This window comes from Linepithema humile, chromosome 7, assembly GCF_040581485.1.
Source record: "Linepithema humile isolate Giens D197 chromosome 7, Lhum_UNIL_v1.0, whole genome shotgun sequence".
NCBI classification, from domain to species: Eukaryota; Metazoa; Arthropoda; class Insecta; order Hymenoptera; family Formicidae; genus Linepithema; species Linepithema humile.
The window spans coordinates 13,873,986-13,891,529 of NC_090134.1; the positions used below are offsets into that span (position 1 = coordinate 13,873,986).

Sequence of the window (17,544 nt, forward strand, 5' to 3'; positions counted from 1 at the left end):
ATAATAGATTCGAGATTGGATGGTATAGACTTTCCTTGTGTAGGTATAAAGATACCAGAGATAAAAGGCAAGGGATCAATAAGATATACGGATTATCCTGGGTTAAAACTTATAAAGTCTTTTGAAATCAATATCAATGGAAAATCTATATTAAAATTGAGTGGATTCGATATATTTAGTTCTTATTTTTCTCCAAATGTATATAAGGACGATACTATAGTAGGACACAGAGAGGATTACTGCAATTACAAAAAAGGTAAACATTTAGATTATACAATATTTAACCAATTAGACTTATTTATACCTATACTCACGCAATTCGATAAATCTCCTCCTCATTCGATACTAAGAATTCCAAAGAACAACAGAGTAGAGTTTGTAGTTGAAATTGGTCAATTGACAGATATAATAAGTTATGATAGAGAATTTGCTAGCGAGTCACTTTCTCTGATTGAAAAAATTATTCCAGAAGTTAAACTGTTAGTCAAAGTCTACAATATTCAATCTTCATATCAAATTGAAGATAAGTATATAGAGGAAAACAACTTTTCCCATATAAGAGACGAATATTATTCTGTGAATCCTCCCATGTGGGAATTTCATACATCAGACTAGTATTAGATACTGGCGAGATACAGATCCAGTACCGAAAAACGGGTTTTACATTTCGGTACTGGAATAGTACAAAACCAGTATTAAAATAACAATGGTTTAGTACTAACCCATTATCTAAATCGGTATTGAATAATGGTACTGAAATGGTATACTGTCGGTAAATTTACGGTACTGTATCTGTACAAAAATTAATAAAAGAAAATGTCAAATGTCAAGTACCGAGACGGTATACTGCCGGTAAATTCAAGGTACTGTGCCCGTACTGAAATTGGCAAAAGGAGAGCGTTGAATGCCAGTACCGAAATGGTACATTGCCGGTGGTTTTTTTTTGTACTATACCTGTACAAAAATTAGTAAAAGAAATGTCAAATTACAGTACCGAAACGGTATACTGCCGGTAAATTCAAGGTACTGTGCCCGTACTGGAATTGGCAAAAGAAGAGCGTTGAATGCCAGTACCGAAATGGTATATTGCCGGTGGATTTTTTTGTACTATACCTGTACGAAAATTAGTAAAAGAAATGTCAAATTACAGTACCGAAACGGTATACTGCCGGTAAATTCAAGGTACTGTGCCCGTACTGGAATTGGCAAAAGAAGAGCGTTAAATGCCAGTACCGAAATGGTACAATGCCGGTAAATTTTTTAGCACTAAAATTGGCAAAAGATGAACATCGAATACTTAGTATACATCATAGGAGGCAGTGTTAAAAAGTATAACCGTTGTATATTTTAATGTGACAGAAAGTAAAACTATATTCTAGTCCATTGCGTTATTAATAAAACGGATAAACTTAGATAAACTTAATAATTGGCCGAGAAACGGAGTAATAACAGTTATTGTGAGTGATAACTCTATTATTTATCATTTTTACTAGTTGTCAAATTCTCTCTTTTTTTATATTATGGAAAATAATTTTTTAATTGCAATTTTATCAATTTTATAACTCATAGTTACAGCTATATCCAGTGGTAAAAATTTAATAGAAAATGCTGAAAAGGAAGTACTTTTATACCAAAAAATATCGAGATTTAAAGAAACTAAAGACTATATCATCATCATCGGATGATAATGAAATATATGAAAACGAGAATCAAAAAAATCAGTTACAATCTGACAATGTTTGGGTGACCGAAAGTGAAGTTGAAAAACAACGTGCACAAATTTTGCCTTCTTCTTCAGCATTATCTCATGATAATAGAAATACCAAGTAATTGCACACATATTTATAATTTAAAATATTTTACATATTTGATGATAAAATTATCTGTTCATCATTATTTGATGATGATATTGAAATTATCTGTTAATACAATTTATACTTTTTAACAACGTAATGATTAATTTTGATGAAATTTTTGGATTTATTATTAAAAAAATAAATAAATAATAAATAATAAATAAATAAACAAATAATAATAATAAATAATCTTTTTGAATATTAAATATATTTTTCTAATTAAATAAGTATAATCTTCAATTCTTTAGCATCTTTGATAATGAAATTACATCATCTTCATCAAGTGAAGAATTATGTCACGACAACGAAGTCGAAGAACAATTAGAAAAATTAGATCAAAATATTTCTTTTAAACAAAAGATACTTGATTGGTCTGTTAAAAATGTTGCATGTCTCAATAACAAAATGTTATCTGAGTTATTATGTATTTTGAAAACTGAACATGACGAATTTCCAAAAACAGCTGCAACATTTCTGCAAACTAAAAATTCCAGAAATGTTGTTAAATTTATGTTAAGTGCTAATGGATCGTTTGGTACTTACATTTATTTTGGTTTAGAAAAAGCTCTTAAATTGATGATAAATCCTAAAGTATATGTAAAAGATGTAATTGAAATTTTTGTTAACATCGACGGTGTACAAATTTATAAAAATTCAAAACAACAATTTTGGCCTATATTGATTATGTTACATGATAAGAAATACATTGTCAAACCGCAAGTTGTTGCTATATATCACGGTGAATCTAAACCAAAATCACCAACGGAGTTTTTAAATGAATTTATAGAAGAACTATTAAGTTTAATGACCAATAAAATTAAATTGTCAGATAAAATATATAATATTAAAGTGTTAGGTTTTATATGTGATACACCGGCTAGGTCATTTATTAAATGTGTAAAATCTCACGTAGCATTTTATGCATGCGAACGTTGTACCGTAAAAGGCAAAACAGTTGGTAAAAATAAACGCATATATTCGAGAACTACTTGTGAAGAACGCAATGAACAATCATTCAAAGAACGTAGGCAGCCTCAGCATCATCTTGATAACGAAATCTCTCCTTTATTAAAAATTCCAGGATTTGATCCAGTAAAATCAGTTGTTCTAGATTCAATGCACCTTTTATTTCTTGGTATTACAAAAACTTTATTAAACAATATTGTATTCGGTGGTCCCAAGAATAGTGGTATTGGGCCACGAAATCGATTATTATTAAGCAATTTACTCCATGGTTTATCTGGTCAAATTCCCTCAGAATTCCAAAGAAAAACTTTTGATATTGGTAACTTAAAAAATTGGAAAGCGACACAATTTCGTTTCTTTCTGTTATACAGTGGTATATTAGTACTTCGTCATGTTCTTCCAACTGATAAATATAAGCACTTTTCTCTTTTATATGTAGCATGTCGATTATTATGTAGTGATGATTTGGCAATATTAAACGCAGAAAATGCAAAAAAATTATTAATATTATTTTTTCGTTTGTTGCCTAAATTTTATGGTTCTCATATTCAAAGTATTAATTTTCATAATTTAATTCATATAGCAGATGATGTAACTCATATAGGATGTTCATTGACATCATTTTCGACATTTCCATTTGAAAATTTTTTGATGACTTTAAAAAAATTAGTTCGTACACCAAATAATCCTTTAAGTCAAGTTGCAAATCGTTTAAAAGAAATTAATTTAAATACTAATATAAAGATTGTTCAATCTATATCAGTTACAGATTATGTTAAAAAAAAATCAATTTATTTAGGCAATCATATGACAAAAATAATATTTAAAAGTATAACATGGAATGAAATGATTATCACAAATACATCTCCTAATAACGTTGTACAACTAAAAAATGGCAATATCATACAAATTAATAAAATTTATTCGTTAAAAAATGATGTTTTAAATCAAGAAAAGTTATCACTAAAAGGATCGTTATATTATGATACAAGAGATGTTTTTAACTATCCTTATAAATCATCTAATGTCGGTTTATGGCAAGTTAATTTAAGCAAATACCGTTGCGTTTTTCATGTTAAAGAAATTAAACATAAATGCGTACTTTTAAACATTAAGAATATTACGTATTGTACAAAATTATTACACGCTTAAATTTTTTTAGTTTGTAAATGTTTGTAAATATTTTAATAAATGTACATAAATGTAATCAATATGTACATTTAATTTTTTATTACCGTATAAATAAATATTTCAATACATTTCGATTTCGCTATCGATAGTTTCTGTATATGCATTTGTTTGTTGACTGCGGAACCTCGTTCTGGCATCATTGCTGTTATGTGTCAAAGCGTATAACTGTATATTTTTCTTGTATATTTTAATTTACGTGACAAAAAGTAAAACTATATTTTAGTCCAGTGTATTATTAAGTCTAGTGCAGTGCAGTGCTATAATTCGCATCAACCATGAATGATTTTTCATATTTGTGAGTACACGTATTTTTTCAATTTATTGGTAATTATGTTATTGTTAATTTTCAAAATAAAATACGTAATATTATTGACTTAAAAGCTTTTTTTACCAATAAAGAAAAATAATCGTAATTTATTATTTATGTAATTTATATAGAACTGAACTAAGTGATAATGTTACGCACGTAGTCGTCTGCTTTACTAGTATTCGGCGTCAAGATAAAAAATTATGTATAGATCTTGTACCAAAAGAATGGTTATTAAAACTTAAACGCACATGGTTTTGCAAATATCCGCCAAAATTAGAGTACGATAAAGTACAAGAATGGAGTAAAGAAAATAAAACTCCAGAATTAACATGGAAGAAATATCCTGTTAAATTAATGAAAAATGCTAGTAAGTACAAGTTAAAAAAAGTAAAATAAAAAATGCATTGAATTATTTACGTTATATTATAGATAATTTCGATCAGGGACTACGTCGTATGACACGCATTACAGAAGACACTGTTGTACTTTCAAGTGAAGTATCTGATATAGATGCTGAAGAATTGTCAGATACAGCATCAGATAAATCAAGTAATATCAGTGATTTAGAATTTCAATCGTTCTCAAGTCAAAAAATTGTAAAAGAAAAAATTACGGAAATAGAAGAAGGTATTTATTGTTTGTAAACATGTTTGAAATTCGTAAATTTATACATTTATAATTGATATTTTTATTTCGTAGATAATGACGTTCCAAGCAGTTCATCAGAATCAGTTACTTTTAAAAATAACAAAAGTAAAAAAAGTAACAAGCGTAAAGCGACTCTCTCTCTCTCTGACAAAGCCGAAAAATTAAATCCTGTGCAAAGAACAAAATTACACAATAATTGTATAGAAAATAATGGTGTAGTATTATTTAACAATTAAGATTACTTAAAAAAATTTTACAATAATATAACTTAGATTTTCTTATAATAAATAACTAAATAAATAAATAAATAAATAAATAAATAAATAAATAAGTTAATAAATAAATAAATTAATAAATTAAGAATAAATACTTATTTGTTTTCCTATTTTAGAATGCACTCAAGTCATTGCTAATGCTTGCTATGAACAAGTAAAAGTACTTATACAAAAAAAGATGGATAACAAAAAAAAGTATTTTATACGATATACGGAAAGGATTTGAAGAATTACAAAACAATTTATTATTAAATTTATCACACAAAGATAAAATGAATCCAGTTTCTGCTTTAAAACAAATTATTGGTTTTACATTACCGATATCTATATTAGATGATTTTGATACTTTGGATGCCTCAATGGACGTTGACGAAAAAAAAATGCCTTGGTAATTAATTTTTTTAGATTATTTTAATATTTTATTTAATATATATATAAATAAAATATTTTATAGGTTTATATTTTTTACAGCGTACGTTATTTGAAAAATATGTTGATGTAGCTTCAACACACAGAAAAGCTATACATAATGCTTTATCAGCTGTAATGACTAAAGATGTCCAGATATTATTTACTGCTTTTGGTCGACAAAAAAATAAAACAAAAAAATTAAACTTTAGCAAAACGAAAATTTATAGCTTACTTATGGGTATGCGTTATTTCAGCTTCTATTAAATTAATATTAATTATCAATTGATATATTTTATAATGTAAGAATAAAAAATTATTTGATAGATATTTTCGTAAGTAAATTTGGAACTAAGGAAGAAAGAGAAATAAATTCTTCCTTGAGTCGATGGTTTTCGGGAGCAGTAGATCGGTGCGGAGGTCGCAAAGAAAGAGAAAATGTTGGAAAAAATGTGAATTAATTAATTAATTATGTTATATTATAGATAAGAGAAAATTATTTTTAATATGAAAAATAATACTCATCTGTTTGATTAGGTCAATTTAATAATGTTTTATTAATGTCAATTAATTGATTTTATATGTGTATAATAAATAATTCTAATAATAATACTGTAATTTAATTTGATTATCGCGCACAAAATTGATAATAATTATTGGAAATTGATACTGATCTTAAATATTGTTACAGTATTAAGAATCAGTATTGATTTTTGATACTATAATAGTATTTGAAATCGGTACAGATATTTAATACTGTTACTGTATTGGGGATTGGTACTGATTTTTAGTACTGTTATGTTGAAAATCGGTACTGATTTAATACCGTAACAATAATGGAAATCGATACTGCAGCACTACTGGAAATCGATACTGCAGCAATACTGAAATCCTGTACCAAAGTAGTACTGTAATTCGAGTCTTGGCCCAATTCTATCATCCCAGTATTTCTCCAGCACCACATCAGTACTGGCATCTAGTAACGCGCCAATACTCAGTACCAGAAATCGGTACTGGGCCATTATCTCGCCGGTAGTCATTTCCCACATGGGAAATTAATAAATACAGTGTTAAACAGTAATCAATTTATACCTTACTGTAATTATACACCATATTATACTGACGATTATTTTAACATACAGTATCCTGATATTGCCAGCATTGTGATATTAAAAACTTGTAATCATAAAGAATGTCATCTAAGGACTTGTAAAACACATAATGGAGAGTTGAATGACTGGAATAACGAATGTCACGATTATTTAAATATTTCATTGATTAACAAGGAAAATTGTAAGTATATATATAATATATAATAAAACTGAAATTTAATACAGTCTAAGTATTCTAATGTAACAATATTTACTTACATTATAAATCGTAAAAATGAAAATCTTTGATATTTTATCAAGTTCATTATTTAATATAATTATACTATACATTATTGATATTTCGTTTATTTGCGTGTTAATTATAGATAAATATAAACATAATGATGTGTGTATTGCGAATATGAACGAATCTGAAGAAAATAATAATACTATAGAATTACAACAAAATTATACTGAAAATTTTAACAAATATATTACTTTAGAAAATATTACATATTTACACAAAACTATATATCTACTGCATGATTATAATATACAACACAATATAAAACTTTTACACGACGAGATTTATCATTTTATTAATAACAACGGAAGCTTTGGAGAAAATGTAGATCAAGACGTGTTATATGAAAAAATGAATACACTTTTATACATGTTAAAATATATAGGAGGAGATTTCGAACTGAAATCCCAAGACGTTAAACATCTTTGTGTTGTACTCAGAAGATATGTTCTAAATGGATATCCGCGACCAAATAAATCAAATATAGAAACTATTAATAAACTATTAGAAATGACAAAAAGTAGAAAGGTATATCAGTTATTATAGATGTAGTAATTTTTATATTTTACTATAGTATATCAAGTTGTTGTAGTTGTAGTATTTTTATATTGTACTATTAATATTTTTAATAAATGAATTTTAAAAAAATTTGTTTGAATAACGATACAAAAATTATTGTAGATAATTTTAGTCCATATGATATTTTTATAGGAATAACAGATAAAGGATTCGATTATGATTATAAAAACAATACAAAACAGGACTATCACATTTATTCGAACATTCCATTTTCAGACACAGAGGAGAGAACGATAATATAATATATAACGGTTCAACATGTTTCAACTTTATGACATTCTTTAGTAAGAGAAGAAACAATAGTATTACATATAATGATGTATGTAAGAATCTAATTTATAAATTCTATGACAAATTTAGTAATATCCCTTTTATATACAATTTTGATTTCGATGATAAATTAAGTAAAATAGTAGATGAATTAGAAAATAAATATTATTTTAGAAAAAGTTACGATATTGACGGAATTTCTCTATTTTTTATAAACTATGGAAAGAAATATTTAGGAGGCACGTCTATAGATCTGTCAAATGAAGAAGTTATAAAAAAAAAATTAATAAAATTATGGGAAAATATAGATCCGTCTGATATCTTAATAATATTAAAGTATAATAATGATGAAATAATAGATATTATTAATCATACATTTAGTTCAAAAAAAAGAATAAAAAAAAAATCTACGTACAAAAATTCTACAAACGAAATTCAAAAAACGTTAAAGGGATATTCGTGTATACTATCTAAGTGTGAAAATGATTTTAATATAAACATTAGGGTGGACAACGATAAAAAATTGTTCAAAGGACTATTCCTGTTAACTACATTTGGTATAAAAGTAAATTGCATAAATGATTATTTTTATATATCAATTAGTTTTGATAGAAATCCATTGAATATAGTTAATTATATTCTAAATGAAAATATAGAGTCAATTGTTAATAATATATTAAGTAACAACGATAGAAGAATATATATAGAGGACGTTTTTCATTTTTACAAATATTTTGATATAACTTCTCTACTAGAAGACTACTTGTACAGTGACGATTATGTAGATAAATATTCTGAATATATTTATCCGGTCATTGAAAATATTAAAGAGAATGTTTTAACATACGGGAATTTAATAATTAATACTCCTCCTGACAATATATTAGTAAATATGATTGACTTGAATAACGACAAGGTTTTCGTCACAGAAGTTTTATTAGATATAGATTACAAAAAAGAAGAAAAGATTAATATAAAAAGAAAAAAATTTAATAATAAGGAAGAAAGAAAAACAAAAAATTACGTAGAATTTCCACAAATAATTAAAAATGTTGAAAATTACGAATTGGATTTCAACAAGACTTTAAACAACTATTGCTACTTAATATTGTTTTATGTTCACAATTCGGTTTATAATATAAAAATAAGTAATAATGTAAAGATAATAGGAGATAAGTACGAAATAAAATATATACTAAAAAGAATCAAAGGAGAAAATATTAATAACGAATACTTCTATAGAGATTTTTGTCCTTATTTTTACGAAGCTCTGTTTCAATTTTATTTGTTCGACAGGGAATGTCCAGATATCAATAGTATAGTAAAGTTATTCAAAAGAGAAAATGAATTAAGATATATTATAAAGAAAATTCAAAACGAAGAGAGAAAACGTGAGCTTATCTTGAACAGTAAGATATATAGTATAAAAACAGAATATAATTTTCTTATAACATTGACATGGACAGAAAACAAAATATTATATGGATATATGTTGAACTACTTAAAAGATAAAAGATTGATATATTCAATGAACATATACGAATCAGATGATTATGCAATGTTCTTTAATTTAACTACTGATCCAGATAGATGCGTATATGAATTAGACAGATATATATCGTCGTACGAAGATATAGACGTGCTTTATATAGTTTCTTACAAATCTAAAAATTTAGATTTTAGTAGTATTTTTTTTATTTGAGAGATATTAGTGGAAGAAAAATATTCGAAGATATCATATAATAATTTTTATACGTTTTAGAAGTCATGGTTTGCCCATAAATAATATCACATCCATCTACTAATTGATTTAAAACTTCAACTGATATGCTAATCAATTTATCATTTTTATTTGGTTGTTTAATTTTTTTTAATTTACATACAAAATTAATACTTGTAAGATTTTTATATAATACATTATTACTCATAACATATTCTATTTTTTTTTCATTACTATCTATATTTTCAAAATTTTCTAGCATTTTGTTAATACTATTTTTTAGATAAATAGATATATACTCTATCATATCACAAGGATATGTGTTATATACCCAGTCAGCACAAAAAGATCCCCTGAATGTACACAGGATATATGGAAACGGATTCTGGATATCCTGTGTACATCATAATACTTCTGAAAGATATCCATTGCAGATCGTATAGATGTTCAAAAGCAATGCGCCGTACATCTCAGGTGGATCCATTATATATCCATTTGTATATCCAATGTACATACACGAAACATACAATTTCGTATATCCATATTATCGCACTTTTAGCACATCCTATGTACATTTAAAGAACATATATTGTACGTTATATATATGTACTAGGTACATTCATTGCGCATCCACCGTGGACATACATTTTCGTATATAGAAAAATATATATTGTACATCACATGCATGTGCTATATAGTCAGTGTATATCTACGTATATTTAAATATACTAATTCGTTTCCGTATATCTTGTGTACATTCAGGGGATTTTTTTGTGTTGAATGCTGGGAATAAAAGGTTTGAAAAAATACAATGCGTATTTTTAAACTTTGTAATTTTGAATATATATTTTTTATTTTAATAAGTATATATATTTATATATATTATATATATTATGTGTGTTGTTATACATAACATTACATTTTTAATGCATAAATTTTCTGTACGTGTATTGTAAGACTATGTAATGAAAATAAACTAAAGAAATCATATAAAAACGAAAATAAAATTAACATTGTAGCAAAATAGTATTAAACAATAAGTTTTAAAGCTTTAAAATAAAAATTACTATACTTAAATAAAAAAAAAGAATACTGACAAAGGTGCAGTCAAAAAAGTGCAAATCAAATTTAAAAAATATTAATGCAGTACCAAAACAATTAAATTATTTTCATTTGAAATCTTAAACCTAACTGTACTTTTAATTTTAATAAATGTAAAACAAATAATAATAATGACATAAAATTATATCTTAATCGTTAAGATTCTGGCCCTTTTTCAGACATGACTGTTTCAGAAGTAGAATCTGTTTCACAAACCGAACCTGTTTTACGCACAGTGTTTTCTTTCAATTTTTGTTTTGACTGAAATTTGTTGCTGCGTTCTTTACTTCTAACTAACCAATTTCTTATCACTTCTATAATGTCCGATTCTGTTGCAGATTTTGTCTTGGAGTTCAGTCGAACAACACCTAAAATCATATAGTAAATATAAAGTTATGTGCGTACTTGAGTTCAGCTTTATCACGTAACTGTGGAACGTAACCGGTATGGACAGACCTACGAACTTTAATGCGAAACATCATATAATACATGTATAACAGGATTACAACTTGAGACTTCGAAGCGACTGGTTGTTATGATTTCTTCGTCGCACGTTAAATGATATTACGCATTAATACAGTAACGCAATATTAAAAATATGTCAGACTGATCCATAAATAGGAAACGTATTAAATCAGAAATAGTAGATCAAGTGAAAGCGACAAAGTTATATTACAAAGTTTAAATTAAAATTTTTATTTGGTTATTGCATTGAGCATCATTTAGTTACGCAACACAGTTACATTAGGCTTTGCTGAAAAATGTATATGTGATTAAAATTGTTTCGATGTAGAGTATATAAAATAATATATTTTACCAATGATAACTTGGACAAACTTTAACGATTTAAAAGGTTTTTTTTGCCGAGCTCCCTCCCAAGAATATAGCATCCCAACTTCGTTCGAAATTACTCTCGACATAACGCCCTTGATTAGATGGGAAAGATCCGTGCCTCCAATTAAACGCAGTTGATTACTCTAAAATATAAAATTCGAAAAGTAATTTATTAGAAAATAGTTTTCATCATGTAATATAAAATTTTCAAAAATATATAGGATAATTCAATACACACCAATGCATGTATGTTATCAGTTGCATTTGATAGCCATTCTTCCATTGACATTAGTTGCTGCTCTGTAATGACTGGAAACGATTGTATTAGAGTCTTAACAGCCATATTAGTGTCATCATTTAGTTCTGGTTCATCAATACATCGGGTTTTTTTTATAAGCATATCAATGCTCCTCATAAGGTCATTTAATTTTAGATGAATAAGATGAATTTCTTTAAAAAATTGTCTTTTGAATTCTGAAAATTTAAAAGTTGAGTCGTATTAAAATATTATACATAAAGGAATATTCAAAAATTACAAAATCAATAATAATAAATAAAAATAATTATTTACCAGCATTTATGTCAGCGTTGTCTGTAGTTTTGAAGTTATCTTAAAATAACAAGAAATATAATCCATTTAATTAATAATGATTATTTAATATAATTGGTTGATATATTAAGGTCAGTAGTACATGAATGAATTCAACGCCGAAAAAGTTTTAAGATATGTATTTTTAAGGTAGCACACCAGGGGGGATTGCGGGCTACCTACCATAAGAATAAATGTAATGATGATTTTTTCTGCTCCGTGTTGAATCCGTTCATGTGCTGTCAGCCTTACAGTGGAATAAATTTATATACTTTTAGAATATAAAACATTAATGTTATCTGAACTGATAATTAATTTTTCAAATCTATATTCAAATTTATATCCATACGCGGCTTTGGACTTAATTTTCTTTAACATATTGATCTAATTAACAATGCAAACGTGCATTTTGATATAAAAATTGAAATTTCAAAAACTCTTACCATTAGTGATATTTTTATCTTGACTTTCCGTTGGAGAGCGATTACTGTCTGTATATTAAATATAAAAAAAATTACTTTTTAAAAATTAAACAAATTTTGAAAAATTTAATTATTTTACCGCGCTAGAAAAATTTAATTATTTTACCGCGTTCAACATGTGTGTTGCCAAAATGTGAAAATGATGGGTACGTGTTACTATCTTCATCAGACATATCACGGTTAGACTCATTGGATTTATCAGTATCTGAGGAGTTGTGTTTCTTTCTGTCTTGTCTCCGTTTATGCATTTTATTCTTTTTTTTTGTTAAGATCTCCGTATGTGATGAAAGGTCATCTGTACTTTGGGCTTTGATTGCCTTTTTTATTAGCAATTTTTAAATCATCTAAACAAATTAAAAGTTAATTATTTTTTTTAATACAAATTTTACATAATACAATTTTATAAAAATTTAACATAATATAAATAATATTTACCATATGTGCCTAAAACAATTGCTTCATATTTTATCCATGTCGAGCCAGGATTATGCTTCTTTTTTATTAATGCTTTAATAGCTGCATTATCGTAACTTTTTGATGGCCAATAGCATGCAGATTCTTTTGACAGAAACCATGTTTTCGGTACTGCCTCAACAGTATCTTCCTCTTTGAATCGAACGACAAGCCAAGTCATCTATATGTACATATTAATCAATAGCAATTCCTTAAACTTATAAATGCAATTATTATTAAATTTCTCGAATCACTTGTATACAAATAGAAATATGCCAATTGAGAAAACCTATGATTTAGCAAAGAAATCAAGATCAATAAAAGAATAGAATAAATATCATAACTAACCATATATTTTCAAAATTTTTTCATTATTTTTATTTTTATTTATTTTAATATTTTTATGAAATTATTAAAGGTAATTATAAATGAAGTAGAGGAAATGCAACATATTTATCATTATATGGTAAAACTAATAATTTTCTTCTGATCTTGTCCATTCTCCACATTTTCAATTCAGTATTATATTTTATAATTACTTTAATATCAAATAATGAAGAAAAACATGGCTTTGAATAGAAATCTTTATGTGCAATATATTTGATTCCTATTAAGAATATTTCATTTTGATATGAAGCAAAATTTTGTATTTCAACTATAGTTGTATCATCCAATTCAACAAATCGATCAGCTACTTTTAAAACATTTAAGCAATAATTAATCGTTTTAAGCTTCCTGTACTGCGGAGAAGTGCAATTATTTATCAATGGACCATTAAAATGTTCCCGCAATAATGTTACGGAATTATCATTTGTAGATTGTATTGGTTGCAAAAAATTATTTTCCTCGCTAACTCTACACACAACTTGTTGCAACTGCTGCGAATGCCTACGAATATTCTTTTTTATCTTCTGCATGTAATTTTCGAATGGAAAGGCACTAAATTCATCAAGTGAACCAAACAGGCGCACACAATCACTTAAATGCAATAAACTATGTATGTTGTGTGAAATGAAATCAGGTCCATAAATTGTAATAGAATTCTTAATAAAATGTTTCATTAGATCTTCGGCATAAGAAATATAATTCTCAAATTTTACATAGTGTTTACTTATCAATATCGAGCTTGCTAAACTTAGCATAAGAAAATTATTATACTCTTTCAATGGTATTATTTTCTTCAAAACTATTGGACCTGTGTATAATAAAAAAAGTCTAAACTCGGTTGCTTTAAATCTTTTACATTCATTTATTGGCCGAGTTTTTCTTGCAAATTCACAAGGAATATATTTCTTTAACAGCTGAAGATTGTTGCTAATTTTATTAATACTTGAAGCACGTAATTTATGAGGAGGCTTGCCAAATATCCATCCATAACGCTTACAGCATAACAACCTTTTTGTTGCACCTAATAGAAGAATATGCATATAGTCTAAAGGTACATTGTCAATCATATTAAAATTGGGAATTTAAAGCCAAAGTGTTTCTCCTGTATGATGTTCGACTTGAAGAGTATTTCTAAATGAATGATCTGTTCTTTTTTCATAATTTTCAATTTTATCAAAGCATAAAACATTGTTAACCATGTCGCCTTCTTCAGTACACTGTGTACATGAAAAATAACCTGAATGGCTCTTAACAGATAAAATATGAGACTTAGCTGGGGTATCACAAATTAACATTGAAATTTTGAATTTACATAACACAGATTGTATCATTATTCCATTTGATAGTTCTATACATTCTTCTACAAAATTTTTTAAAAATTCACTAGTTTTAGGTTTTTCACTTCCATAATGTAAAGCTATTATAAATACTTGATTTTTCAAATTTTTAATTGATTTTACTGTACCCAAAATTGGCCAAAAAGAACTTGATGTGCTTTTTGTTAAAGGCAATCCATCAATATTAATTGCGAGACAAAATTCTGTGTTTTCATCAACAATTATATTATGTTTTAAAGTTAAAGAATTTAATGAGTTGCGTATACCAAAATAATGAAATGAATTGTTTAAAAAATTAGATTTGCGAGGTGTTTTTAAAATTGTACGTGGATCAGCTGGTAAGATATTAGTCAAAGATGATTCTTCACGAAGTATATTTAATAATTCTTTAAATGCAGTTAGGCTAATATTTCTATCAATGGACCATTTTCCTAATTTTGTAGTAAGAGATTCCTTAGGCTTTGTAAATAATGGAAGTGAAATACTAGTGTTATTATGTTCTTGTAAATCTTTAATTGCAAGAGAAGAATAATCATTCAATTTCAAATTATTATCTTTACTATTTAATAAAATGTTATTGTTATTTTGAAAATCATTGTTGTCACTTTGAAAATCATTGTTATCATTATTTTCAATCATAATTTCATTATTATTATTTTTCTGTATTTTTTCACATTTCTGATCTGAGATTGTTTTATGATCTGTTAATTGATTAGTTTCACTAATCATTGCTAATGACAGATTGAGTCTTTCGTTAATTTTACGACACAATTTTTCTCTTTGACTTTTTTTGTTAGGCATTTTGATTTTCATTCAACAAGACACAAAACTTAAAATGAATGGATAAAAAGTGCCATAAAGTTTATCGATCCGATTGTAATGAAATAGTTATTACCTAAAATACCTAAAATGTGAAACAATTCATATATATTTTGAAATTAAGAAATTAATTAACATGAAGAAAAAATACGTTGTAACGATTCTTAACCTATACCGCAATGAAAAGTTAATGAAATAATATAGGATGTATTATATAATAGGATTTACCTTTAATTTAAGTGTGTTATTGCCTGCTACTACTCTATGAGTTTATTTCGTCCAAGAAAAGTTTTCACACAATGCACAATGCACACAAGACACAATAAAATATTGCACAAACCGTTTTTCATATGTTATCCAAAGTGTGCCGTACAGCATGCCACGCCTAGTAGAGAATTACACTATGCACAATTGATTGGCGATTTATATGGCGCCAAAATTAAAAAAACTATATTTATGTACCAGTGTTAAAACACATAACTTGCCGCATTATCACATTTACTTTTACATTTTACATTTACTTTTTATTATTAATAAAAAGTGCATAATTAATAGACATTTATTTTGCTTATTTTCAATATATATATACACACATTTGGCTTAAAATCAAATTTTATAAACGCAAGATTTTTGTCACTTTAAAATAAAAAATAATAAACATCTTTTTGCTTATATTAATAAATATCAATAATCTTTGTATTTTTTTGAGTTACTACGAATATCCATTGCGTATGTACTACGTATATGCGTTTTTGGATCTTTTACGTATATCCATATGTGTACGTACATACATGAAACATATTACGGATGTTGACTATTTGTATATCCGATTTAATATGTCCTATGTATATACGTTTCTGGATGTACTGCACATATGAAATGCGTATGTATACCGGATGTACTATGGATGTCCAATATGGGTATATCCGTCTTTGTATATCCTACGTATATGCGTTTTTTGATCTTTTACGTATATCCATATGTGTACGTACATGAAACATATTACGGATGTTGACTATTTGTATATTCGATTTAGTATGTCCTATGTATATACGTTTCTGGAAGTATTGCACATCAAATGCGTATCAAATGGGTATGTATAATGGATGTACTATGGATGTCCAATATGAGTATATCCGTTTTTGTATATCCTACATATGTTAGTTTTTGGAGCTGTTATATATATCCATATTTGTTTGTACATAAGATGTACTGTGGACATTTAATTCACGTATATATGTTTCTGGACATCCTATGTATATACACGAGATTCAATAGACGTACTTTTAATTTTACGGATATCCTATGCATATTCAGAGGATGTTCTGTGTTGACTGGGATATTCTATATATATGCTTCATAAATTTTCTGTTGTCTACAAATATATCATTTTGCCTTAAATACTCAATAGTCCTTTCGAATCTTGTAGCATCGTCTGGAATTATAAATATATCATCAAATTTTATTTTATACATTTTAAGAAATATTACATACGGATATAAAAATTCATAGTTAATTTTCTTAAAATCTTTTTTAAATTTATTTTTATCATATAATACTATGTAATTACCCGGAAGTTTTCTACCAACTCTACCTTTTCTCTGTTCAGCCATTCCATAAGTGATATTATCAACTTCTCCTCCAAAAAATCTTTTAGAAAAAAATGTTCCTGTATCGTAAACATATTGAGCATTGCACAAAGTAAGCGACGATTCCAATATATTAGTTGATAATGCTATAACGCTTTTATTATGACTTGATTCTATTTTCTTAATTATATCAGATGCAGATGGGTACACTTTACTATGAATAGGTATAAATACCAAATTTTTATCATTTTCAAATACAGATGATAAATGTTTAAACGCACTTGAAATATCAGATATCCTAGAAAAGAAAAATATTCCAGCTTTTCCTTTATTGG

General features: G+C 26.6%; 1 protein-coding gene and 1 long non-coding RNA gene across 3 annotated transcripts; one reads left to right on the forward strand and one right to left on the reverse strand.

Moving 5' to 3' along the window:
- Positions 1-1,995: 1,995 nt before the first annotated feature.
- LOC137001285 (uncharacterized) lies at positions 1,996-6,924 on the forward strand. Its single transcript, XR_010891357.1, has 2 exons — positions 1,996-5,634; positions 5,718-6,924. It is a non-coding gene; the product is annotated as an uncharacterized lncRNA (long non-coding RNA).
- A 2,651-nt stretch (positions 6,925-9,575) lies between these two features.
- LOC137001284 (uncharacterized) lies at positions 9,576-16,916 on the reverse strand. 2 transcript variants are annotated; one of them, XM_067359916.1, is made up of 8 exons: positions 15,849-16,916; positions 13,060-13,258; positions 12,731-12,968; positions 12,586-12,633; positions 12,125-12,163; positions 11,792-12,027; positions 11,537-11,696; positions 9,576-11,087 (listed from the first exon to the last, which is right to left on the reverse strand). In XM_067359916.1, exons 3-8 carry the CDS (start codon positions 12,870-12,872, stop codon positions 10,876-10,878), a joined length of 837 nt encoding a protein of 278 aa, XP_067216017.1. In that variant the 5' UTR covers positions 12,873-12,968; positions 13,060-13,258; positions 15,849-16,916; the 3' UTR covers positions 9,576-10,875. The 2 variants fall into 2 exon arrangements, with proteins under 2 accessions (XP_067216017.1, XP_067216018.1); XM_067359917.1 differs by lacking the exon at positions 12,586-12,633 and having other exon boundaries at positions 13,060-16,916.
- Positions 16,917-17,544: the final 628 nt, after the last annotated feature.